Here is a 27,682-nt window from a genome sequence, read left to right as displayed (position 1 = left end):
TTAAGAGGCATTTGGATGGGTATATGAATAGGAAGGGTTTGGAGGGATATGGGCCAGGCGCTGGCAGGTGGGACTAGATTGGGTTGGGATATCTGGTCGACATGGACGGGTTGGACCGAAGGGTCTGTTTCCATGCTGTATATCTCTATGACTCTATGAGGGGACTGAATTGTCAAAGTGACAAAAAAAGCTTTCTTGTTTTAATAAAAAAAGCTAACTCTATTATGTAGATTACTGATACGCACGAATGTAAAGTGCGGGTGCTGGTGGAAAAAGTTACATTGACTAAAACAATTAGGTTGCATTTCATTTTTGATCTTGTACTCTCAGACAAATGCTGAAGACAAAGACCAGATACAGTGTTTGAGTGTTGAAAGGCAATCATGAGAATTCTTTAGTGTAATTTTAAAATGGTTCACATGGCACAGGGAGATGAAAATCTAATGGAGAACTGCCAACGTGAAATATGACAAAACTCAACTTTGGGGGTGGGGGGGGGGCGGGATTCAGGATCGAACATACAGCAGAAGTGAACAGGGGAGTTAATCTCCATGGCAACTCACCAGATGATGTTGCAGACATGCCGAGTCAATAGACTTGTGGCTGTTGCTCAGCTTGGCATTCTATTTGAGAAAAAGGGAATCAAGAGAGAAAAAAAGTAAATGAGTGGTCACATCTTGCTGTCAGCCTTTTTGTGACTTTTATTTTTGTTTCGATGTGCCACCTGAATAGCTGAATATAAGCTGAAGATATTGTGAGTATTTTAGGAAAAATCAAAAGACAAACCTTGATGTCTTGGAGGTCAGATTGCCAATGCTCTGCCTCCTGAAAGAGATAACATGATAACTATTAAATCCTCTGTAGAACAGAATCAGTTTGAATCATTCTGACTTCACTGAAACAAAACAATGAACGCAGTCAAACTATGGATAATAGAGCAATGATTTTAAATTCTTGGCTCTTATAATTAAATCAATGGCATTTAAATATAAAATCCAAACATCTATAATAGCTATCAATAGCACCTTGAAAGGCACAAGATCCAAGAGCCAAATTTCAAAATTTCTCATACTGGATAGATTTCTATCTTTGCAGCACAGTTTCACTTTAACATAAAAAAAACTCATTCCTATTCACTATAGCAAGAAGCAGCTATCAGAATTAGCATTTTCATCTACCTTGAAATGTGACAACTTTACAAATTTTTCATGGATTGCAACCAAATATACTTCATTTTTCATGACATGAGTTTAATACTAACATGATGAATCAGTAAATACTATTATTGATTGTAATTCTGAAAAATGTTTACTAGAGGGCTGATATAGCTAAAAATGGCTGCTAAAGCAAGTTAAGAGGCTGTCTGGTGAGAAACCCCCTTGGAATGTTGCACCTAAGTATGTAATGAGAGCGACAAACATCAACCCTTCAAAGGTTGAAGTGGCAAATCAAAACAGAGTGGACTGAGCTTCTCATGTGTCGATGGACAAAGATACCATTGTCTGCTAGCTTGCATTTCAACAATATCACTCTGTGAAGGTCATATCAAAAAACTATCCCGTAGTCACCCTGTGTGACAGGTAAAAGGGACTTCCTAACTCTGAGTACTTGAAATCAGCTGATTAGCAAGCCAAAGAAAATAAAGTAAAACAAAAGGACTCTCTCTAACCCTGAAAGTCACAGATGAAGGGAACCAGAACAACATAATCTCAACCAACCTATAAAATTAAGCATCTTGAACTTGAATCTATTAGTTAAGTACCAGCATCAACTCTACTGGTAACCTCCACTAAAATGACCACAACATTTAACTATCTGCTTTTTGTGAACAATTCAGAGTATCTGTGTTTTTTAAAACATCATAATTTTGGGTTCGCATTGTATTTCTAATCTTTGAGTTGTATTATTAATTCTTCCCATGTTTAGATTAGATTCTCTACAGTGTGGAAACAGGCCATTCAGCCCAGTAAGTCCACATTTACCCTCCGAAGAGTAACCCACCCAGACCCATTTCCATCTGACTAATGTACCTAACAATATGGGCAATTTAGTATGGCCAATTCACCTACTCATCTTTGGATTGTGGGAGGAAACTGGAGCACCCGGAGGAAACCCATGCAGACACGGGGAGAATGTGCAAACTCCATATAGTCGCCTGAGGCGGGAATCAAACCTGGGTCCCTGGCACTGAGGCAACAGTGCTAACTACTGAGCCACTGTGCTGCCCCAATTAGCAATTAATAAATTTAATTCTGAAAACCTGGTTAAAGTTGACTCCTTTTAAAACAAATGTTCTTTTGGGTCTGAGAAACAGGTATTCACAAGTAAAGGGATCATTTGCGAAGTTAACTTTGTTGCAATCTACCGAGGGAGTGTGTGAATGAAAAGGAGTCCATTCATCACTCATCAACTGGAAAATTTATGATTTGGAGTATTGCGTCTGGAATGGTACCAAATTAGGGAACCTCGCTCAAGATCTGAGTAAAACAAAAGCAACTAAGTTCAATGATAAAATTGTGGCATTCAATAAGCTTAATTCCTGTTGTGTGTGGTGCACTTATTGATCTGATCTGAAGATAAATTTCAGAATATAAAACTAAAAAAAGCTAATTAACTAAAAGTAAAGTGACTTATTGATATGAAACACCAATCATTTGAGTTTCAATTAATTAATAGATTAAGTTCCTTCAGGATACTTTAAGAAAATTCACTTGGTGCAAAGTCTTCACTGAGTTCCTTTGGTGGAAACATCTATTAACATTTAAATCCTCAAAACCTAACTGCTGGTCCTAATTTGACAGAAGACAGTCTATAATGTCAAAGAACTTCCAGAAGTATTTTATGATTTGTAACTTTATCCTTTTGCAAACAATTTATAGAACTACAAATGTGGTTCAGTCATGGAAGAACAAGCTGGTACAGCTTGGAGATCAGCTGATCGAGCAAGCCCATCATATGAATCATCAAGGGTAAGTCTGCTTCATGCCTCACATGGAAATGAATGGTTCCCACAGCAAGTTCTTTTGGAAAAGTATGTTGTGTACTGTGTATAGATTTTAATGCTTCAAATGTTTTCAAATGTGAAAATCAAATTAATCTTTGGGCTTTGTTATTCTTCTATACTCTCTAACTATTGTGAATCTTTGAGACCGGGTGCTCCAGTTTCCTCCCACAGTCCAAAGATGTGTAGGTGAATTGGCCATACTAAATTGCCTTTAGTATTAGGTGCATTAGTCAGATGGAAATGTGTCTGGGTGGGTTACTCTTCAGAGGATAAATGTGGACTTATTGGGCTGAATGGCCTGTTTCCACACTGTAGAGAATCTAATCTAAAAATGGGAAGAATTAATAATACAACTCAAAGATTCAAAATATGATGCAAACCCAAAATTATTATGTTTTAAAAAACATGTAAACACAATACCTAAAAGTGAAGGTGCATTCTGTGGTGTACAACATATTTCTGACTCCCAACACTCTGTCTCTGATCTACAAGGTTCAAGGTTCAAGGTGAGGTCTAACTCTGTAAAACCTTCCAGGACAACGATGACTTGATTGGCTTCCTTCTAACAGTACCACTGGTGTACTGACTCACAGATGACATTGGTTATGGATGATTGATCACCACCAGTGTTTAACGGCAGTTAGGAATGGGCAACAAATGCTGGTCTTTCTAACAGCATGCCACAAGTGAACTTTTTAAAAAAATTTAACGAAGTTTGCTTCAGAAGATAGCCAGCAAATGGAAGGGGCAACCTTATTGTGATGCCAATTTAGATACAAATATTTAATTGTGTTCCTAACTTAAGCATGGTCTTGTCAAAACATTATTTCATAGAAGAATCATAGAATCCCTATAGTGTCGAAACAGGCCATTTGGCCCAACAAGTCCACACCGACCCTCCGAAGAGTAACCTACCCAGACCCATTCCTCTACCCTATTACTCGACATTCCCCCTAACTAATGCACTGAAGTTACACATCCCTGAACACTATGGGGCAATTTAGCATGGCCAATTCACCTAACCTGCACATGTGGGATGAAACCGGAGCACCTGGAGAAAACCCACACAGACCCGGGGAGAATGTGCAAATTCCAAACAGACAGTCACCTGAGGTTGGAATCGACTCCAGCTCCCTGGTGCTGAGAGACAGCAGTGATAACCACTGAGCCACTATTCCGCCCATTTCGTAATGTATAGTATGGGAACTTAAAATAAAGTTTATAAATTCATGAGGTGCATGGATTTGGTAAATCAACACCTTTTCCCTGAGGGGGTGGGGGGGACCTGAACTAGAAAGCACAGGTTTAGTGTGAGAAGGGAAAGATTTAAAAGAGACCTAAGGGACAACCCTTTCACACAAAGGGTGATCTGTGTATGGAGTGAGCTGCAGAGGAAGTAGTACAGTAACGACATTTAAAAGGCATCTGGATGTGTATATAAATAGAAGGGTGTAGAGGCTTATTAGCCAAATGCTGGCAAATGGAATATATTAGTTTAGGGTATCTGGTCGGCACGGACAGGTTAGACCGAAGGGTCTATTTACGTGTTGTACATCACTATGACTCTATGATGCCAACTGATGTTGGCATTTTGTTATACAGAAGACAAAGCATGGCTTGTGCTGCAAATTTCCAATATCTTTCAATATAACTTTTCATACTGGTAAAATGCAAGAAAAATATTGAATGGGATCAAAATGAATACGACAAATTCTAGCCAAAAATATTGTAAAGTGAACAATCTGACAACTCCAGAGAGCTAACAGAGGAAGACTCTGACATAGGCAATTGCGTGCATTATTCAGCAAAACTAATTAGGCTACGCATGATTAAATATCTACCTGCAAAAAAAAATGATATTTGTGATTAGTATTATGCAATATCACAAAACGGTTTTTAAAATCCATTCCCTGATATAGGCATATGAGGCTTTTCACGGGAAAATTAAAGTTTCCACCAGGTATATAAAAACCAAATAATTTATTTTTATAAAGTATTTTTGTAAAGGAAGCATAATTCAAAATGGAAGTTCAGATGGTATAAATAAATTACCTGAGTTGTTTATATGATAACATATGAGGTGTTATCAAACCCTTGATTTTATTACTGCTTTGGAACTCCCTCCTAACTATGCACCATTCTATTCATGACTTTATATATGGTACTGACCATTCTTCCCCCTCAAAGCCACATTTTACCTTTTCTTTATTCGTTCATGGGGTGAGGGCATTGTTGGCTAGGCAGCATTTATTGGTCATCCCTAATTTCCCAGAGGGCAGTTAAGAGTCAACCACATTACTGTGGGTCTGGAGTCACATGTAGGCACATGTAGGCCAGACCAGGTAAGGATGGCAGTTTTCTTCCCTAAAGGACATGAGTGAACCAATGGGCTTTCTCCGACAATCGGGAACGGATTCATGGTCATCATTAGCTTCTTAATTCCAGATATTTATTGAATTCAAATTTCATCGGCTGCCATGGCAGGATTCGAACCCGGGTTCCAGGATCATTATCCAGGTCTCTGAATTAACAGTTCAAACCAGTAAGCCATCGCCTCCCAGCTATTGTTTTCCCTATGAACGCCAAATTATTTTGCTATATTTCTGCATTTCAAGGACCAGGGTGACACTAGTGCTATCACATACTCAAGCTCTATATTACCAGGTATTATCCACTCAACTCATTATGCAAATCATTTTCATAAACAGACTCATGGAGATAAACTATAAGTGCAAATTAATGTATATTCCTGCATTGTAAGTAAATTCCATCAAATAACATAACACAGTATTTCTTTTCTCCAAAATAACAATTAGCCAAGTGATCAACTACAAATGTGAATAAAGTGCCTTGGGGATTTGTTATTTGTTGGATTTGGAGGCTTATAGTTACATTCATGACAGTAGATGTTAGAAATCTGGAAGTAAAACAGACCATGCTAGAAACACTCAGTGGGTGTGGCAGTATCTGTGGAGGGAACAAAATATACTTAATGACAAATGCCATTATAGATATCTGACCTAAAATGTTCATTTCCTTTCCTCATTTGCCCAATACTAACATATCTGGGGAGTCTATTCAGTATTTTCCATTTTAATTTCACTTCATGATCTTATTTCTTACTGTACCTGACCAACTATTATTCTGTATAAAATTTCAATGTACTTTTTTGCATTTGCAATTCAAATTCCTCTATTTGTATTTGTAGCAAAAGGCTGTGATTTCCAACAACTTGCTTGCAAATGTGTCATTACCTGTAGAATTCCATGCATTTCTCTCTTCAGTTTGCCAAGGTCATGCAGCACATCAGTGGCTCTCTGTACAGCTGGGCTGGCTTTGCTAGCTGCTGATCCAGAACCCCTAGAGGGGGCTACAAAGGCTGTAAACGATTCAGTCAGCAGGTTGCCACAGCTAAAAAGAAGCAAATGACATTCACCATCTGAAAACTGACATCAGTTGCATACTGATATGTATTAACCCCTACAGATCAGCACAATTTTAAAGATGATACTATAATCATAACCATTGCAAAGGTGGTAGAAATTGAGGCACTCTGCTTATGTTTTTTCATGAATGACTAAGTCGTTTTTAATATGAAACAAATATTTTGAGCTACTGCAGAATGAAGCTGCCCAAATATGCAGTTAAATTTATTGGCAAATTTACGTAGATCGTTCTGCTGACATCGGAATGTTTTAATACCATTTTAACTTTTTTTTAGTTATCTTTACTAATTAGTCAATTCGTTTTTGTTAATTTTTTTCCTAATGCGTATAATATAGACAATATATTAAATATACTCCAAATTTATTGGTCTGGATTTGAGGTAATCAATAAAAAGGCTGGCACTTGTTACTTTATAGAAAGCCATCCACAACATGTAACAAATTATTGGTGTCAACTATGAGGGATGCTTGGCATCAAGCAACAAGATTGTCATCAAACAGGTTAAGCAGTCAATCACACTAAAGAATGCTGACAGACAGCTAATCAGGAATGACAAAGCACTGATCGTTTTTAATCATTTAACAAGGATCAAAATAAATATATATGGGACGACAGCAGAAGTTGAAATATCAAACTTTAAAAATGTCATTTTTAAATCCATGACATGTTTATCATACTGGAGAACTTTTATATGCAATACATATAAAATTAGATTTCAAGGCCAGAGGTGTAGTCAGTAATAATAATGCTGACATGCTATTAAAAGCTAGTTATAACTCATTCAACACAACATAACTTTTCAAAGATATTTTCAGTGAGACTAATGGCACAAAAAGTGGAAGTTCAAGTCATTAAAGTGATATTTGAGATTTCCATATTTAACTTTGAATGTGAGGCTTTCAGCTGTCACTGTCAGATTCACAATTAGGGCACTGACAATTCTTTTTCCAAGATTACAACCTCAAAATTGTATAATTAAGACAAGTTAGTAGCAATACATGTTCATCTAGTCATTATAGCTTGTTGCAGATGAAAGTTTAATTTTATCTTTTTTTAAATGTATTCATAGAATATTTATGTCACTAGCTGAGCCAGCAGTAATAGTCCATCCCCAACTGCCCTACAAAAGTTGGCAGTGAGCTGTCTTCTTGACTCATTGCAGTTCTTTGGATGTAGGACACCCAAAGGGCTATCAGGAAGGGAGTCCCAGGATTTTGACTTAACGACAACAAAAGGATTGTAACATAGTGCCAAGAGAGGATGGGTGGGGCTTGGAGGGGAAATTGCCAAAGTGGTGTTCCATGATTTTGTTGCACTTGTCCTTCTCGCTTGCATAGATTGTGGTTTGGAAAGAATTGTAAAAGCAGCCTTGGTGAGTTATTGTACTGTAACTTGGAGGTGATACACATTGCTGCTACTGTGCATTTGTGATGAAGAGAGTAAACATTTAAAGTGGTGACTGGGGTGCCAAACAAGCAGACTGCTTTGCCCTGGATGGCTTGAATGTTATTGAAGCTGGTAAGTAGAGAGTATTTTGTCATACTTGTGACTTATAGATGGCGAACAGGCATTGGGGAGACAGGAGGTCAGTTACTTGCCAATTCCAAGACTCTTAACCTGCTTTTCTAGTCACAGTATTCATATGTCTGATCCAGTAGAGATTTTGATCAATTGCAACCTCCATAATGGGGGATCTATTGATAATAATGTCATTGAGCGCCATTTGAGGATGGATAGATTCTCTCCTTTTGGTTATTCTTTGGGCACTTGTATACTAGTTGGACTTCACATACTACCCTTCGCAACTCCTGCAGTGATGACACTGGATTCAAAGTACAAAGAACAAAGAAAATTTACAGTCCAGGAGCAGGCACTTCGGCCCTCCAAGCCTGAGCCGATCCAAATCCACTGTCTAAACCTATCACCTAATTCCTAAGCATCTGTATCCCTCTACTCCCCACCTATTCATGCATTTGTCCAGACGCACCTTAAATGAATCTACCATGCCTGCCTCAACTACCTCAGCTGGCAACTTGTTGCAGGCACCTACCACCATCTGTGTAAAGTACTTGCTGCATAATACCCCTTAAACTTTTCACCTTTCATCTTCAACACATGACCTCTTGTTATTGAATCCCTTACCCTGGGAAAAAGCTTATCTCTATTATCTATACCCTCCATGATTTTGTAGACCTCAATCTCCTTTTTTCTAATGAAAACAATCCTAACCTACTCAACTTCTCTTCATAGCTAGTACCTTCTATACCAGGCAACATCCTCGTGAATTTTCTCTGCACCCTCTCCAAAGCTTCCACACCCTTTTGGTAATGTAGCGACCAGACTGTACACAGTATTCTAAATGCAGCCGAACTAATGTCTTGTACAATTTTAACATGACCTGCCAGTTCTTACACTCAATACCCCGTCTGATGAAGGCAAGCATACCATATGCCTTCTTGACCACTCTATCCACCTGTGCAGCCACCTTCAGGGTACAATGGAACTGAACTCCCAGATCTCTCTGCTCATCAACTTTTCCCAAGGCTCTTTCATTTACAGTATAGTTTGCTGTAGAATTAACTTCACAAAATTGATCACCTAACATTTACCTGAATTGAACTCCATCGGCCACTTCTCCACCCAACTCTCCAGTCTATCTATATTCTCCTGTATTCTTTGGCAGTCCCCAATGCTTTCTGCTACTCCACCAATTGTCGCGTCGTCTGCAAACTTCGAGATCATTTATGTATATCACAGTTAGGGCAGTGGCCCCAGCACTGATCCCTGTGGAACACCACTGGTCACCTTTCTCCATTTCAAGAAACTCCCTTCAACTACTACTACTCTTTCTCCTGTTGCTTAACCAGTTCTTTATCCAGCTAGCTAGAACACCCTGCAAACCATGTGACTTTACTTTCTACACTAGTTTACCATGGGGAACCTTATCAAATGCCTTACTAAAGTCCATGTATATGACATCTACAGCCCTTCCTTCATCTATCAACTTGGTCACTTACTCAAAGAACTCTGTTAAGTTGGTAAGGCACGATCTACCCCGCACAAAACCATGTTGCCTATCACTGATAAGCCCATTCTTTTCCAAATATAAATAGATCCTATCCCTCAGTACCTTCTCCAGCAACTTTCCCACCACTGACTTCAGGCTCACTGATCTGCAGTTACCTAGAATATCCCTACTACCCTTCTTGTACAGGGGGACAACATGAGCAACCCTCCAGTCCTCTGGCACCTCATCTATATTTAAGGATCCTACAAAGATATCTGTCAGGGCCCTAGCTATTTCCTCTCTCGTCTCCCTCAGCAACTTGGAATAGATCCCATCTGGACCTGGGGATTTGACCATCTGAATATCCTTTAGCCTACCCAACACATCTTCCCTCCTTATGTCAACGTGATCCAGAGTAAACAAACTTCTGTCTCTAATCTCGGCATTCATCACCTCCCATTTCTCAGTGAATACTGATGCAAAGTAATCATTGAGAATCTCATCTATTTTCTCAGGTTCAATACACAACCTTCCTTCCTTATCCTTTAGTGGACCAACCCTTTCTCGGGTTACTTTCCTGTTTCTTATATACGAATAAAAGGTCTTGGGATTCTCCTTAATTCTGCTAGCTAAAGTTATTTCATGACCCCTTTTAGCCCCCTTGATTCCTCGTTTAAGATTGGTCCTACTCTCCCGATATTCCTCCAAGGTCCATTCTGTTCTTAGCTGTCTGGATTTTATGCACACTTCCCTTTTGCTCTTGGCTAGTCACACAATTTCTCCTGCCATCCACAGTTCACAAATCTTGCCTTTCCTATCCCTTGTTTTCAAAGGGACGTGCCTATGCTGCACTATCTTCAACCTATCTTTGAAAGCCTCTCACACATCAGATGTGGATTTTCCTTCAAATAGCTGTGTCCAATCCACATTTCCCGGCTCCTGCCTGATGTTGAAATAATTGGCCTTGGTCCAGTTTAGTACTTGTCCCTTAGGACCACTCTCATCTTTGTCTATGAGTATTCTCAAACTTACAGAATTGTGGTCACTACTCCCAAAGAAATCCCCACTGCAACTTCTACCACCTGGCCTGGCTCATTCCCCAACACCAGGTCCAATATGGCCCCTTGCCTCGTTGTGCCCCATCTAGACCTCTGATACTAAGTTTATCCCAGTCAATGTTGGGAAAATTAAAATCTCCCATCACCACCACCCTGTTGCCTGTACATCTTTCTATAATCTGTTTACCTATTTGTTCTTCTACCTCATGTTGAGTGTTGGGAGGCCTGTAGTAACTGCACCCTTATTTCTCAGCTCCACCCATAATGCCTCACTACCCAAGACCACCATAGTGTCCTCCTTTAGCACAGTCGTGATATCATCCCTGACCAGCAATGCAACTCCTCTCCCCCCTTTTACTTCCCTCCCTGTCTGAAGCATCCATATCCTGGAACATTTAGTTGCCAATCATGCCCTTCCTTCAACCAAGTCTCTGTGATCACAATAACATCATACTCCCAGGCACCCAGTCCAAGCCCTAAGTTCATTTGCCTTACCCACGATACTCCTTGCATTAAAGTATATACATTTCAAGCTACCAGTTCTTTTGCGTTCATCTGCTCTCTGCCTACTCTTCCCCATGGTAATGCTAACTTCGTGATTGTTACAGTCTCCAGTTTCCACCTCATTATCTAGTAGTCTTCTCTTCTCTTCGGATGATTCATTTCCAACAATCACAACCATCTTGTTTAGTGCTATGTATGATGTCAATTAATGGACAACTTTTCCAGAATGATTCCAGTTTTGCTTGGGCTCATTGATGCCACAATCAGTTAAATGCTGTCATTGATACAAGGGTAGATAGTATCATAGAAACATCTTACATGGAAACAGACCCTTCAGTCCAACTTGTCCATGCTGACCAGACATCCAAAATTAATCTAGCCCCATTTGCCAGCATTTGCCTATATCTTTCCAAACCTTTCTTATTCACATATTGATCCTGTTGTTGTGGTTCTGTTCGCCGAGCTAGGAATTTGTGTTGCAGACGTTTCGTCCCCTGTCTTGGTGACATCCTTAGTGCTTGGGAGCCTCCTGTGAAGGGGACGAAATGTCTGCAACACAAATTCCCAGCTCGGCGAACAGAACCACAACAATGAGCAGCCGAGCTACAAATCTTCTCACAGACTTTGAACACCTACGGGCGAGAGAAGCTAATACAAGCCAGGAAATGGGAATCCTGTGCCAACTGCCTAAGCGCCACATACGAAAGCGCTTCACAGGAGGCTCCCAAGCACTGAGGATGTCACCTAGACAGGGGACGAAACGTCTGCAACACAAATTCCCAGCTCGGTGAACAGAATCACAACAACGAGCATCCGAGCTACAAATCTTCTCACAGACTTTGAAAATATTGATCCTTTTAAATACTGTAATTGTACCAGCCTCCACTACTTCCTCTGGCAGTTCATTCCACACACGCGCCACCCTCTGCGTGAAAACGTAGTCCCTCAGGTCTTGTTTAAATCTTTCCCCTCTCACCTTAAACCTATGCCCTCTGGTTTTGAACTCCCTTGCACTGGGAAAAAGACCTTGACCTTTCACCCTATCCATGCCACCCATGATTTTATGAGCTTCTTGAAGGTCATTCCACAGCCATCAACATTCCAGCAAAAATAGCCCCAGCCTATTCAGCCTCCACCAATAGCTCAAACTCTTGAACGATACATGACAGTGTGAGCCAAGATTAGATTAGGTTAGAAACAGATTCGGTGAGTGGGCAAAACAGTGACAAATAGATTTCAATGCAATAAAGTGTGAAATCCACTTTGAATCTAAAAGAGGATAGAGTAGAGTACCTTTAGGGTGGCACGGTTGCTCAGTGGTTAGCACTGCTGCCTCACAGTGCTAAGGACCCGGGTTCAATTCTAGCCTCGGGTGACTGTCTGTGATGAGTTTGCACATTCTCCCCATGTCTGCATGAGTTTCCTCCGGGTGCTCCAGTTTCCTCCCACAATCCAAAGATGTGCAGGTTAGGTGAATTGGCCATGGTAAACTGTCCTTAGTATTCAGGGATGTGTAGGTTAGGAGCATTAGTCAGGGATAAATACAGGGTAAGGGAATGGGTCTGGGTGGGTTACTCTTTGAAGGGTCGGTGTGAACTTATTGGGCCGAAAGGCCTGTTTCCACACTGCAGTTATTCTAATTCTAAATTATTTTAAAGTTTTTACCATGGAAGTTGAAAGAAACTTGGAGATCCAGACTCATTGGTCATAAAATGCACAAGTCCAGAAAATAATTTTAAAAAGGCTAATGCAATTATAACCTGTCTATCCAGAGAACTCAAAAACAATAAAGGAAAAGTTATGATGCAGCTATCCAAATCCCTGATTAGACCACACTTTAGTTCTGACAGTGTTCTGGGCACCACACAGACATCTATCGCAATTATGAAGTCGTGATCACATTGGATGCACAGCCTTAGAGTAAAGGGAAGACCTTTTCGAACAGAGACAAGGAGGAACTTCAGCCAGACAGTGGTGAACCTATGGAATTCATTGCCACAGAAGGCTGTGGAGGCCAGGTCATTGAGTATATTTAAAACTGAGATAGATAGGTTCTTGAGTATCAAGGGGATCAAGGGTTACGAGGAGAAAGCGAGAGAACGGGGTTGAGAAACTTATCAGCCATGACTGAATGGTGGAGCAGACGCAATGGACCTCATGATATAATTTCTGTTTCTATGTCTTATGGATTTCATAAGATACCAATGCTGAAACATATGATTTTGCTCAATTGGTCCATACTGGTGATTTTGATCCATTCGAGCCTCCTTCCTGCTTTCTTCATCTCAATCTACCGTGAAAAGCCTTCTATTCCCTTCTGCTGATATGAGTGTCTGGCTTCCCCCTGAATATATCCAAGGTATTTGCTTCAACTACTTTATGTGGCAGTAAGTTCCACAATCTCAGCACTTTGTATTAAGAATTCAGAATTCCCTCTAGATTTCTTGATGGCTTGGTTTGATGGCCTCCAGTTACACTTTTTTACACAATACATTTTCTTTGCAATCAGTCTATTAAGAGCTTTCATAATTTTAAATACCTATATTACATCATCCATCAGTCTCTTTGCATATTTAGATTATTTAAACTAGGTTTGTATTAGTTAAAGTTTGGAAGTTTAAAAAATTTGAAAGGATATAGGGCAAAAGTAGACATGTTGACTTAAGAAGTAGATAAGCCATAATTTAACTGATTGGCAGAACAAGTTTTAAAGAGATAAATGGCAGATTCAATGGAATATTGCTATGTCTTATGGTCTAAATGCCCTAATTCTGTTCATATGATCCTGACTTCTGCAGAAGAACTTGACAGAAGGCACTGATAAGGATTAGGTGGAGAAGAGAGTATAAGTCTAGATGGCTTACAATCTGCACATTTCCCAACAGCAGATTATTATTCAGTACATAACTAGAAATACCTTCTTGCTGGGTTGGGTGAGCGGAGAAGTCAAGTTGGTTGAGAGAATAATGAAGAAAGAGAACTGCATTAAACCGCTTTAAAATCAATGAGCAGTAGAAAGAACTTGAGAAATCATCCATAGTGCTCAGGTAAGTACACTTGGCTTTCATTTAAATATATTTTTCTCCCTTTTTTTTTTAAAAAGAGAAATCAAGTTAAAGATTGGTTTTCATGCAAAGCATATTTACAGTAAATGTTCCTTCTCTGCTGTGCTATTCATATTATGTAGCCAACAGGATACATGTTTATTTAATGTCACAGATACAAATATAACTGAAAGCTCAGAAATACAAGCAAAATTCATGACTACAAAAATCATTATTGGTTATTGGTCACAACATTTCAGTTTTGATCTTGGATGCTTCACGTATGCATTCCAAAGAAGAAAAATGGATTAATGTGTGCAGAATAAAAACATTCCTAGTAGTTTCAACAGAGAACTTCAGTTACAAATTGTCATTTCATAGATTCTGTCAGTGTGCCCCCACAGTGCTAAAGAACAGCAACCTGGATATTTTCACACTGAGCTGTTTGGAGAATTCAAAAGGTCAGACTTCAAAAGTATTATTTGCCTTCAAATAAAAATGAAACGAATGCAGCAGAATTTAAATCAAGCCGAGGCATGGGCAGACAAGTCTGCTAGGAGAATAAATCAATGCTATTGTATGTTGGTTTGTCTCAGGTTTTGTACAAAGTATGAAAGCAAAAGTTCTCAGGCAGATAAAAAAAACTTAGCAATTAGACCATTTTTTCTCTGATTTTAAGTGTTGGCAGAACTACACATGCATTTCTTGAAGACACATTGACCTTTTAAGCCATGGAAATGTCAGCAGCCATCTCCTACTAAAATCTTCAAAGGCAAATCCCTTTTCTAAAAGCCCCTTAACCCAATCCATCGATACCAATGCCCTGAACTCAAGTTGGCAATGCTTGACTGCTCAGAATAAAAATTTACTAATGCATGTTTTTCCTTCATTCGCAAGCCAGCAGTTTACAACTGATTTCAGGATCTAAATCCATCTCTCAAGACTAATGCAAAACAATCATTTACATCCGTTGTATTCAGTTACAGTCACATTGTGTATCAAGAAAACAGCCACTTGGATTACTCCTGAACTCTGAACTGTGCCTATTGAAACAATCAACTGCTTCTTTCCCCACCCCAAATTGTGACTCAACTAGAAACCACACTTGCCTTTTCTGAATTAAATAGGCAGTTTCCTGACTAGTGGAAGTTGTTTTCTCTTTCTCCTCCACTTGAAAATTTATGCGGTTCCACTGGCTCATGAATGTTATGCAACTGCAGTAATACTATGCAATACAGTACACAAGTTGAATTGAATTAAATTTATTTTATTGTCATGTGTACCGAGGCACAGTGAAAAGCTTTATCTTGCGAACAATACAGGCAGATCACATAGTTAAGCAGCGTAGATAAGTAAATAATAGATAAACAGCGGCAAAAACAAAAACACGGTACAGACGAATGTTAAGAGTTTGTGAGTCCATTCAGTACTTGAACAGTAGTAGGATAGAATCTGTTACGAGACCGGCTGGTGCGTGTGTTCAGGCTTCTGTACCTTCTCCCCGATGGTGGAGGTTGAAGAAAAACATTGCCAGGGTGGGATGGATCTTTGAGGATGCTGGTGGCCTTTCCTTGACAGCAGGCCTGGTAGATGGATTCTATAGATGGGACTTTGGCCTTTGTGATTGTCAGGACTGAGTTCACCACTCTCTGTAACCATCTCAGAGCTTGAATGTACAGTTGCCATACCAGGTAGTGGTACATCCAGACAGAATGCTCTCGACGGCGCACCTATAAAAGTTGGCAAGGGTATTCGCCGTCATGCAAAATTTCCTCAGCTGCTTGAGGAAGGAAAGTTGTTGTGGATGCAATGGTTACAAAGGCCCAACATGAAGAGTCCAAGAAAACTTGTTGTGGATGACCACTCCAGGAGCTTGACACTCTCCACTTGTTCTACCTCTGAGCTGTTAAGTTGGATATACCAGTCTGTGCTTAGCTAGCTGCTCCAAAGCATAATGGTGAGAGGGAACCTTCAAGATCATGGGTTGAAAAAAAAAGAGTACATTCACCACGATTCACAATTTCAGAGGTATAAAGTGACACCTGTTGAAATTTCTTATCCAATGAGAACAAGATTGGAGAGGATGTGACAACCAACCTCCAGTTCCCCCATACCTAGCCCCCAACTCGCTATCCTAACTTTGCATCCATTCCATCTGCACTGCAATTTAATAACAGCTAGCATTCATTGTTGAAGCTTGCAGATAAATCGTACCCATATTGATTCAGCCCCAGGCAATGTCTGGTCCCTACAGAATTTCATTTCATTCAGTAATCAATATTATCCAGATAGAGGGAAACAAGGCAAGAAAACAGAAGTATTCTGTCTGCATTTTTTTCACATTTATGCTCAATTATCTCTTTTCAGGCACATTAAATTGTATGTTTTAAACAGTTGAAAACTGTTAGTCATTAGGTTTTACCAAATCAAGCGCAAGTGACAAAATATTCAAAATGTCAATATTTTTGCTTCCCTTTCCTATTTGCTTATTTTTGTGTATAAAAGTCCAGAAAATATCAGTGCATTTCTGGAGAAATCTGATCAAACAAAGCTATTTCAATTCTAGCCCAAATGGTAAACAGCTTTTGCCTCAGGGGAGTTTCCATTCAGTGTCAGAGCAGCTTCCAATAACTATCTTGGAGTCCTCATCCTCTGTACACAATTTATTCACTGCATACTAAATGCTTCATCAGTCAGTGAATCTGTATTTTTGATCCTACATATCACAAATCAGTTTATTTCAAATCAGTAAAAACATCTTGTTAATGTATGTTGTATACCTAAGCAGCAAACAGATGTTAGGTTGAAACCATTAGCTCTGGAACGCATGTCACACAATCTCTCTTTGCTTGGCCTACATAAGTTAAATTTAGACAGTGGCAATATACACAACCAGACATTACAGTGTTATGTATCTCAATGTACCTGCAAAATCAAAGCAATTTAAAATATATCTAACAGAAAATTGAACTCTTCATGAGCTATCTGAAAACACAGGATTCATTGAGAGCTGAATTTGATTCTGCTTGACAGCCTTTGTGTGCTTGTTCTCTTCATATGATGTTTAAGATAGAGGATAATAAAATTACCTTATAAGGTTACAGGCAAATTTTTCTTCCATTGTCATGGCTGTCAAAGGAAAAAAGGCTTAACTCAAACACTAAAAAAAACTAAGAAATGCCTTCACAAATCAGCAAAAACAGACCAATTTGTTATAATAAAACAGAGACTGTTTACAAAATCTACAATATTCACACGGAAAAAAGATGGCATTTGTGGCTTGGATTAAAATACAGTGCTAACATGATGTTATTTAATTTATTTTTACTGTCTTCTTTTGTAAAATAAATTTGCATTGAAACTGCAGATGGCAGACCGTTAATTCATTGTGATGTCATCCTGCTCAAAATTCACTGCGGAAAAGAGCTGAGCTGCTGAGGTGCAATATTGCAAGTCGGATTCCTTCAAAACACAGCTGCACATAGTTCAAGACAATTCAGAAAGCTTTAGCTTATTAATCGTTGGGCTCAAGCTCTGAAAAATAAAACCATGGATAATATAAAAGTGACTTTGAAACCTTTCTTCGGTATGATTTGAATTTTATCGAGTACTAGACTTGAAATGTTGCATTGAAAGTAAAATGCATTATTAGGAATCCTGTTCTGCAGCCACAGTAAATCATGTTAGAACTATACAAAAAAACTATTCTGTAATACTACAACACTACAACTGTCAACAAATAATCAGATCAAGGTGTGGGTCTTGTGGTGTATTTAGTGTCCCAACCTCTGGGCCAGAAGGTCTGTTTTCAAGTCTCACCTGCTACAGAGTTGAATGGTATAACATGTCCAAACAGGTTGATTAAAAACAGGTGGCTAAATATGCACCAATGACATGCAGCAAAATTATTCACCAACTATCTGAGCTATGCAACAACAATTTGCATTCAGTGCACACTGCTGAAATGCCCTTGGTGCAACATAGAGAATTATCAAGCAAAATTTGAGACAAGCGGCATAAGAAAGCACTACAACAGTTGACTAATCACTGAAACAGACTTTTGGAAATATCGTAAAGAATGGGCAGATTTTGGGAGAAAGTTTGAGATTTAAGCGCTGAGGCAACTGAAGCCATGAGTATGAGTTGTGGTGTGAAGGAAATTGAGGGTATGTAAAAAGCCAGTATTAGATGAGATCAGAGACCTCACAGGGTTATAGAGCTGGGTTGAGGTTATGAAAAAAGAGAAGGGTTAAAGCAATACATTAGATTAGATTAGATTAGATTACTTACAGTGTGGAAACAGGCCCTTCGGCCCAACAAGTCCACACCGCCCCGCCAAAGCGCAACCCACCCATACCCCTACATTTACCCCTTACCTAACACTACGGGCAATTTAGCATGGCCAATTCACATGACCTGCACATTTTTGGACTGTGGGAGGAAACCGGAGCACCCTGAGGAAACCCACGCAGGCACGGGGAGAATGTGCAAAGTCCACACAGTCAGTCGCCTGAGGCGGGAACTGAATCCGGGTCACTGGCGCTGTGAGGCAGCAGTGCTAACCACTGTGCCACCGTGCCGCCCATGATTCTGAAAGCAAGGATTTAAAGTCAAGACCTTTCCAGATCAAAAACCAACAAGCAAAATGGACTTGATGCAAGATATAGACAATAAAAATTTGAATGTTCAGTAGTGGAGACTGGTTAGGACAATTTTTTGAAATTGAGGACAGTTAACAAATACATTAATGGGGGTTTCAGTAGCAGCTGAGTTCAATCAGTGGGGTATCAGACAACTGGAGTTTAGAAGAATGAAAGGTGATCTCATTGAAACATAAGATTCTTAATGGGGCTTAATAGGAGAAATGCTGAAAGAATGTTTCTCCTCATGGGAGAGTCTAATACCAAAGTGCATAGTCTCAGAATAAAGGGAAACTAATTTAAAACTGAAATGAGGGGGAATTTCTTCTCTCAGAGGGTTGAGAATCCTTGGTTTTCTTTGCCACAAAGAGCTTGGGAGCATTCTTGATCAGTAGGATAGTAAAGGGAAATGTAGAAAGGGCAGGAGAGTGGACATAATGAACGCTGGGTCAGCCATGATCTTAGTGAATGGCAGAGCTGGCTCAATTTGCCAAATGGCCTACTTCTGTTTATATTTCTTTTGGTCACCCAGTTTTAGAAGTTACAATAGATCAGTTTTCATTTTTAATTGACTTTTTATGACAAATGTAACAGAGAGTTATTTTTGAACATATTTTGTGTCATCACACTCCCTATTATTTTGAAAATTCTTTATGAAAGGATCAACTTCTTAATCCATGACACAATCTTGGTCCAAATACTATTACTTCCATCAGCAAATTGGAGACTATAAAAGTGTTACCCCTACGTTTCAAAAAAAAACTATAAGCAACATTAAATAGTCTCTTTCAAATTCTGTGTCAGCTGGATAGAGAAAGAAATAGTTCGATACAGAAAGCTGCACAGGTAGCACATTAATACAGCCAATATACAGCAGAGATTTAGCAAAGTGCAGGCTCAAAATAACTCCAATCATGATGCACATATCTTTGAATTTTTTTTTTTACATTTTGCACTTATTTGTGAAGACACACAGAAAGTATTAAAACAAGTTTTGTAACTACTACTGTAGACCACAAACCCCTCAGACATCTGGAAGAACTTGGTACGAGTCTGGAAGTAATTGAAGTTCTGCTTGATTTTCCCAAATTCAGGCCAAGTTTGGATAACAGCTGCTTGCAAACAGTCCTTTACAAATATGCACTTCATGAAAATACACAATCGCATAGATTTTTTGAAAGAGTACGATAACAACTCATACAATACAGAAGAGGCCCTTTGGGTCAATCAAGTCTACATCTACAAAAACTACTGTACACTACATTAGTCCCACTTCACAGCAGTTGACCCATAGCCTTGAATATTATGACACAAGTGCATATCCAAGTACTGATTTTAAAAGTTGGGAGGTTTCCCACCTCAACTACTCTCCCAAGCAGTTCATTCCAGATTCCCACTGCCCTCTGGTTAAAAAAAAACTTTTCTTCAATCCCTTCTAAACTCCTGCCCTTCATCTTGAAATTATGCCTCCTTTGTTTTTGACCTTACAACTATAACATTCAAGGCTATGGGCTGAGTGCTGGAGAGCAGGACTAGTGTAGATTTAGTGCAGCTTTGGCAGTACAGACATAACGGGTTGAAGGGCCTCTTCTGTACTGATGATTTTATAATGCTAAAAGGCACAGGTGCTTCCTATCCACCCTGTTGATGCCCCTCATAATCTTATTTACCTTCATCAGGTCCCCTCTTAGCCTTTGCTGCTCTAAAGAAAACAAGCTAAGCCTATCCAGCTTCTCGCTGGAGTTAAAATGCTCCAACCCATGCAACATCCTGGTGAATCTCCTCTGCATCCACTCCAGTGCAATCACATCTTTCCTTTAGTGCGGCATCCAGAGCTGCAGGGAGTACGGCAGTTGTGGTCTCACCAATGTTTTGTACAGCTCCAGCATAACATAGATTACAAAAGCAGGAAGGTTATGACTGGTAAAAATCAACTAGACAAAAGTAGGTACTGCAGATGCTGGAGTTCAGAGTCAAGATTAGAGTGGTGCTGGAAAAGCACAGAAGGTCAGGCAGCATCCGAGGAGCAGGAAAAATCGACGTTTCGGGCAAAGGCCAGCACCACTCTAATCTTGGTAAAGACAAGTATCCTGTTTGCTTTCTTAACCAGCTTCAGGAATCTGTGGATAAGCACCCAAAGATCTCTCTGTTCCCCTGAATAGCCTAATGTTTTGCAATACACCAGATACTCCCTTGGGGTCCCTCATTGTTCATTATACATATATAAACAGTGTAGAGAAAAATGTAGGGGGAATGAAGTTTGCAGATGACACAAAGATTGACTGGATGATTGACAGCGAGGAAGAAAGATTAGAGAAACAGATGGATAGATTAGTCAGATCGGCAAATCAGTAGCAGATGGAATTTAACCCTGGAAATTGTGAGGTGATTCACTTTGGAAGAAGTATCAAGACAAGGGAGTACCGGCACTTGAGATAAGCTACTGGACATCTGCCTCCAGTCATACAAGCAGCCTCTACCTCTACTCTCTATCTTGCCAAGTTACCCAGGATCCCATGTGCATTTACCTTCTTAGTCAGTACTCCATGTAAGCTCTGCTGAAATCCATGTAATCTATATCAATTGCACCGTTGTCTAAAGTCATGATCATCTCCTCAGAAAATTGGATCAAATTTGTTGGGCATGACCTCCCTCTAAGGCATGCTGATGATCAGAATTTTCTCAAATATTTTTCCTCCCACTGGTGGGAGATTCAGTCATTGTAATTTCCTGGTTTACCTCCAGTATATTTCTTGAAAAGTGGAACCATATTAGATATCCTCCAGTTACCTGGCATCCTTTCTGAAGCCAGAGAGGAATATAAAATTTGGATTAGAGCCCTGCCTTGCAATGCACCCTGAGGTACAAATCATCTGGACATAGGATTTTGCACACTTTTAAGTCAACCAAAGGCTGCAATACTTCCCACTCCCTCTGCAAATCTGCTCAAGAACCTAACAGACCTTACCAACATCCTCCTCCTCCTCCTGAGTGAAGAGAGATGTGAAATATTCATTTAACACTCAACTAATATCCTCCAATTTCATGCATAGGTTTCCCCTTGGTCCCCAACAGGCCTTATTCTTTGCTCATTGTCCTCTTTATTATACTTACAGAATATCTTTGGATTCTCCACTATCTTATCCACCAGGTTTTTTCTTTGCTCTCCTAATTGCTTTAAGTTTCCCCCCTGAATTTTCTATATTCCATTAGGGCCTCTGTTTACTAGCTCTTTTTGCACCTGCCAAAACCTAATCTTTGCCTTCTTATTCTGAATATTCCAAAACATTCAGGGTTCCTTGGGTTTGTTGCTCCTACATGTCACCCTAAAGAAACATGCTGGTCTCTACTCTCCCCATTTCTTTTTTGAATATTCCACACTGTTCTGCTGCTGATTTTCTCACAAGTGGCTGCTCACAATCTAGTTTAACCAGATCTTGCCTTACTGTAATAAAAACTGGATTTCTCTCAATTAAAAATCCTATTTTTTGCAGTCTCTTTTCTTTTTCATAACAAACTTAAATAGTGCTGTGTTGTGATCACTATCACTAAAATGAGATATTCCATATTTTTGTCATTCTATACAACTAGCTATGATAAATTATACTAGTGTTTGTTTGATAGATTTTCTACTGTAGCTACAACACTCAGAAGATTGAGCACAGCCCAGTATGGATACCATATAAAAATGGAAAACTTTTGTAAAAAGACAAGTCATAAAATAAAACTTGTACATTGTGAAGTTCAATGTATTTATTAACCCAAGGCGACAAGATCAAAAAAGTTGGCAACCCACTTTCCTGCTTAAATTTCAAAACATGATGAATTGTCATCAAAACCATCTGAAGACTGGACACTAACCTTTCTTGTTAACTATCTAATTTTATGTGCTGAGGCTATAATGACTTTCTGATTATCTAGCAAATTTGACAAATTGAAATAACATAATAGGGGCGGTGCAGTGGTTAGCACTGTTGCCTTACAGCACCAGGGTCCCAGGTTCGATTCCAGCTTCAGGCAACTGTCTGTGTGGAGTTTGCACATCCTCCCTGTGTCTGCGTGGGTTTCCTCCCACGGTCAAAAGATGTGCAGGTCAGGTGAATTGGCCATGCTATATTGCCCTTAGTGTTAGGTGCATTAGTCAGAGGGAAATGGGTTACTCTTCTGAGGGTCGGTGTGGACTTGTTGGGCCGAAGGGCCTGTTTCCACACTGTAGGGAATCCAAAAAAAAGATCTAATATCAAAGACAATGGAAATATTCCTCTACTCTTGGTATGAGCCATACAAAATTCCAAGAAATATGTCACTTTTCCATTCCCACGTTCAACAGACATAACCAGAGAGAACTCAATGATCTTATCTCACAACTTGCTTCTTTTTCAGTGGGCACCGTACAATAAAAAATTATGCTGAAACTGCCTTCTCCTAATCCACTCACCTGTAGCCCTGGCCTTCGTTTTGCTAAATCCAAAAATATATTTATTGATAAAATGAGTACAAATGAAGACTTAAAACTTCTTCACATTTTTACAACTGAGAATTTAAATTAAAACAACTTCCCCTTCATTCAGACTACCAAGCATACTTTTAAAAAAGCTTTTTTTTTAATAAATAACTGAATCACATATTAAAGTTAACTGTCTTGTTATTGCGTCTAACTCTGAAGGAGAATTGTAGTCACACTGCATATTGAAGTGAGGATCACGATTTGCTCCAATTTCAAACGGTGTGCTCAATGAAGACCCTAGAATGGGTCCAGAAATGACATTCCATTTTTGTCTACAAGAGTTTGAAAATATTCAAGATTGATTATGATCAACAGAATCATGATAATTACTTCAAAGAATGTACTATTAATGCACATTTTTATAAAAGTTTAATTCAGGAAAATTCACAATCACATAACAATGACTCATTATTAGTTCTGCCAACAGCCCAGCAATCTCTAAAAGAAACACCCATTGCTAAGGCAAAGACTTCTAACACAGAATTTGAACATCCGTTATGGTATTTCCACAGAGTGTCTATTTCATCAGACATTGCGATAACATCCATGCAATGAGACAATAAGCAGCACAGTATAAGTTACATATTAGCTGTTGGCACACATTTTAGCATTAGCCATTCCAATCAGCTAAAGCAATATTCATGATCATATGCAAGTTGTGTGGCCACTGTGGGCTTTCTTTCCAATATAATCATCCTTGCAAGAAACAACTTGCATTTACATTGAACTTATGGTAACCTTAGGACATTCCAAAGCACCTCAATATCAATGAAGTATTTCTAATGTACATTGGCTGTAATGTTGAGAAACATACCAGCAAAGTTGTGCACAGCAAGACCTACAAGTAGCATGAAATAAATGTCGAAATACTCTTTGTTCCTGGTGTTGGTTGAGGCATAAATAGAAGCCAGGAAAACTGAAGGAATGCCCCTGCTATTCAGAGAATAGTGGAAATGGAAAGCTGACGTCTTAATATCTTGTCTGAAAAACCAGCATTCTCGAGTGTTAGTTTGGCTATGTATTCAAGATTGTAGAGTGAAGCTTGTAATTAGGAGGTCAGATAGCTACTATCCCAAACCAAAGATGACATAAATCTACTTAAACATAAACACACTTTCTTGACAGTAAAGACATAACCCTCCAGATTACCCAGAGGTAGCCTGAAAATACAAAATTGAAGTTATTTATTTGCTTTAACACCTTATGATTGTAACTGATGTTACTATTACTAAGTTCAATCCTCAAATAAAATCTGGTTTGATAGATTTTTTTTTCTATTTAACGTGGTGGTCATTCATTGAAACAAGCACACAAGGCTGCAGATTTAGTACAGTAATACAGAAGTTTATTTTATAAGCTTTTAGTCTCTGGGATTTTCTCAGTTAAAATCAATCCTTAATTATCCGATACAAAAAAACAATATAATGCTTTTCAATACTTACTCCTTGTCGAAACCCCACAGCACAAAGAATCTTCCATTAACTTTCCAGGTAATTTGCAATCATTTGCTCTCTGACACATATTGACTTAGGTCACAGTTCTAGAAGGACTTTCTGACATTGTTTTCCATCTTTTTAAACTCATTCACACAAGTAACCAACACTCTTACTTCTGTAGTTTCAAATTCAAACTCTAAAATGATTTTTAGATATACACAACTTTCATCACAACATTCCAATGACAACTCAAATCAGTGGAAACTAACCTGCAAGTATCTAAATGCAAACCAAACTTGGAGTCAATTTAGATAAAGCCAACCCTTTTCTCACTTTCCAAACCTTTACATTAAAAACTACATGTAGACATAACAATTCTCAAGAAACTGGTCAAATCAGACACTCACCACAGAATTGCATCTTGATGTGACATGAGCAATCATGAGAATAGTGGGAAAATATGGAGGTAATGAAAACAAAATTCAGAATCTTGATACTCAGGAACATTTCGCTGATTTTTCCCTCAAGCTTCAAAAAGCAACTTCAGAATCTAGCCATGGAGTGGCGGCTAGCTTATTTCCTGCATTAGCACTTCAAATGCAGAAAATAAGCAAATTCACCTCTTTTAAATGCCACAACCAATTTCCTCTTCTTCTTCAAAATCTAGAAGGACTAATCATAAGAAGAATGCTCCCGATGATCAGGGAGTCCAGAACTAGGGGTCACAGGGGTAGGCCATTTCGGGCATAGACGAGGAAAATTTCTCCACCCAGAGTTTGGTGAACCAGGTGGAACTCACTGCCACAGAACATGGTTGACGGCCAAACATTGAATATTTTTAAGGGGTAAAGGGATCAAAGTTTATGGGGAGAAAGTATGAACAAGGTACTGAATTGGATAACCAGCCATATTCATGTTGTATGATGGAGGAGATTCAAAGTGTCAAATGGCCAACACTGGCTCCTATTTTCTATGTTTCTAAACAGCACAAATTTTAAACATATAAATCAGCACTGGTTCCTGGCAGATACAGCTCACCAAATACTTGTCCTGGCCATTATGCAAATACTTCTTTATAACAATGTCCCTGCATGCTCCATATTCATCATCCTTCTTGATACTTCATCCATGAAAGTTAGCATCGACAAGGAACCAGCCTCACCACACCATCATGACTACTCTCAGACCAACTCTTGCATCTTCAGTCCTTTAACACTTTGGAGATCAGGGACATTTGTATACTTCTGCCAGGTTTCTTTGTGTACAGGGACATACATGCATCGACACAGGATGCATTAAATAGCTCTTGCTTTGCTTTCTTACTGCTCACTTATTTTGTAATAACTCAAGAGGTTGCCACGTCTGTCACTTCACTCTGCTTTCGAAAGGCATGTTCAATGACTTCAGCACTGACTGATGGACTGCCAGTCTCTGTGGCTCACATTTCATTTTAATGCACCAGATCTTTAATGCTCAGTTACAGGTTTCAGTAGCTTGCATTGCCTTCCAATCGAGGGAGAGGCAGGTAGTGAACAGCCAAGGGTGTGGACTTGTCACCATATGGCAACATCACACTTGTAGTAGGTTTCAGCAGTTTACGTGGCAAACACACTGCATGTGCTTCAAACTAATGACCACGTGTGAAATGCAAAAAAAGTGATGCATCAGAAAATTTTTATTCATTCAGGGAACTTGGGAACCACTGGCTGTGCCGGCCATAATGACACATTTCTGAGTTTAAAAGCAAAGCCAACAGTGCTACCAGCACAGAGTACAGGCTGCAAAAATGCTGGGAGTTGAGGTAAGTGGAGAAGGGAGGCATCACTGTGTCTTGTTTCCCTTACTACTTCCACAGGCCCCAAGTGGGCAGGAGTAGACCAGAGGTAACAGTTCAGAAAGTGAGTGGGACCAACAGGAGCGGCTGATTGGTGAGTAAGTCCTGGTGGATATTTCCAAACTATTATTTTTGAAATCATTGTTTGAACAAGGGTGTGGACTTATTTGGTCTATTTATTTGTTTAAAAAAGTCCTCTAAAGCTTTCTAATTTGAAGAGTTCAGTCAACATAAAACCTAGTTGTTAAAGATGCAGAGATTACAGTCAGTAGTGTGGTATGGTCTTCCTGTCAGCTGTGAGAGATCAGGGAGCAGTCAAATGTCCCTGGTGACTATTTCTGCAGATCCTCCTCTCAGACCACAATAGGTCCATCGGAGAAGCATCTGGAATCACTGACCAGCATACACGAGGCAGAGAGTGAGACAGATAGTTGCTTCAGGGAGGTGGTCACATTGTAGGTTCAGTCAGGTAGATGGATGGCATTCAGGAGAGATAGGCAGGTAATGCAGGAGTCTCCTTGGTGCGTGCTCTCTCTCTCTCAAATAAGTATAGTGTTTTGGATATCGTTGGGGGGGAAACAGCCTTGCAGTGGAAAATACCAGCAACAGCTAAGTCTGTGGGACTAAGACTGGCTCTGCTTTAAAGCAAGGTATGGCAAAGTCCAGGCAAGCAATTGTGATAGGGGACTCTCTAGTCACGGGCAAAGACAAGTGTTTCTGCAGTCGTAAGCAAGACCCCAGATGCTGTGTTGCCAACTTGGCGCCAGGGTCATGGACATCTTGAAGCAGTTGCAGCAATTTCTCAAAGGACAGCATGAGCAACCAAAGATCCTTGTACACATTGGTATCAACAATATAGGTAGAAAAAGGGATGAGGTCCTACAGAGTGAAGTATAGACAGGTTAAAAAGCATGCGCTCATGCGAAGCAATCTCTGGATTTCTATTGGTGCCATGGGCTAGTGAGTGCAGGAATAGGGAGATAGGGCACATGAATGCATGACAGAGGAGCTGCTGGAGGGAGCAGAGATTTAGATTTTTTGATCACTGGGATCACATCTGGGGCAGAGGTGACCTGTACAAGAGGGACGGGTTGCACCTGAATTGGAAGGAGACCTGGCGGGGAGATTTGCTCGTGCTATTCGGGAGGCTTTAAACTAGTCTGGTAGAGGGTAGGACTTTAAACAGTGGACACAAAAGAGA

The 27,682-nt window shown here is 39.6% G+C and overlaps 1 protein-coding gene across 9 annotated transcripts in view; it reads right to left on the bottom strand.

The window, feature by feature from the left end:
• Positions 1-27,682, bottom strand: part of kiaa0586 (KIAA0586 ortholog) — a 515,789-nt gene that overhangs the window by 292,683 nt on the left and 195,424 nt on the right. For 8 of the 9 annotated variants that reach the window (XR_006312780.1, XM_043697759.1, XM_043697760.1 and 5 more), the window contains exons 10-12: positions 6,259-6,415; positions 787-825; positions 564-623 (exon numbers count right to left, since the gene is read on the bottom strand). Coding sequence is in view for 8 of the 9 variants with exons in the window: in XM_043697759.1 (XP_043553694.1) it covers positions 564-623; positions 787-825; positions 6,259-6,415 (256 nt within the window). In the remaining variant the exon portion in view is untranslated. The remainder of the gene's footprint in view (positions 1-563; positions 624-786; positions 826-6,258; positions 6,416-27,682) is intronic. The other variant, XM_043697766.1, reaches the window with a different exon arrangement.

The sequence above is a fragment of the Chiloscyllium plagiosum genome, chromosome 10 (assembly GCF_004010195.1).
Source record: "Chiloscyllium plagiosum isolate BGI_BamShark_2017 chromosome 10, ASM401019v2, whole genome shotgun sequence".
NCBI classification, from domain to species: domain Eukaryota; kingdom Metazoa; phylum Chordata; class Chondrichthyes; order Orectolobiformes; family Hemiscylliidae; genus Chiloscyllium; species Chiloscyllium plagiosum.
This window is presented reverse-complemented; position numbering and strand designations above follow the sequence as displayed.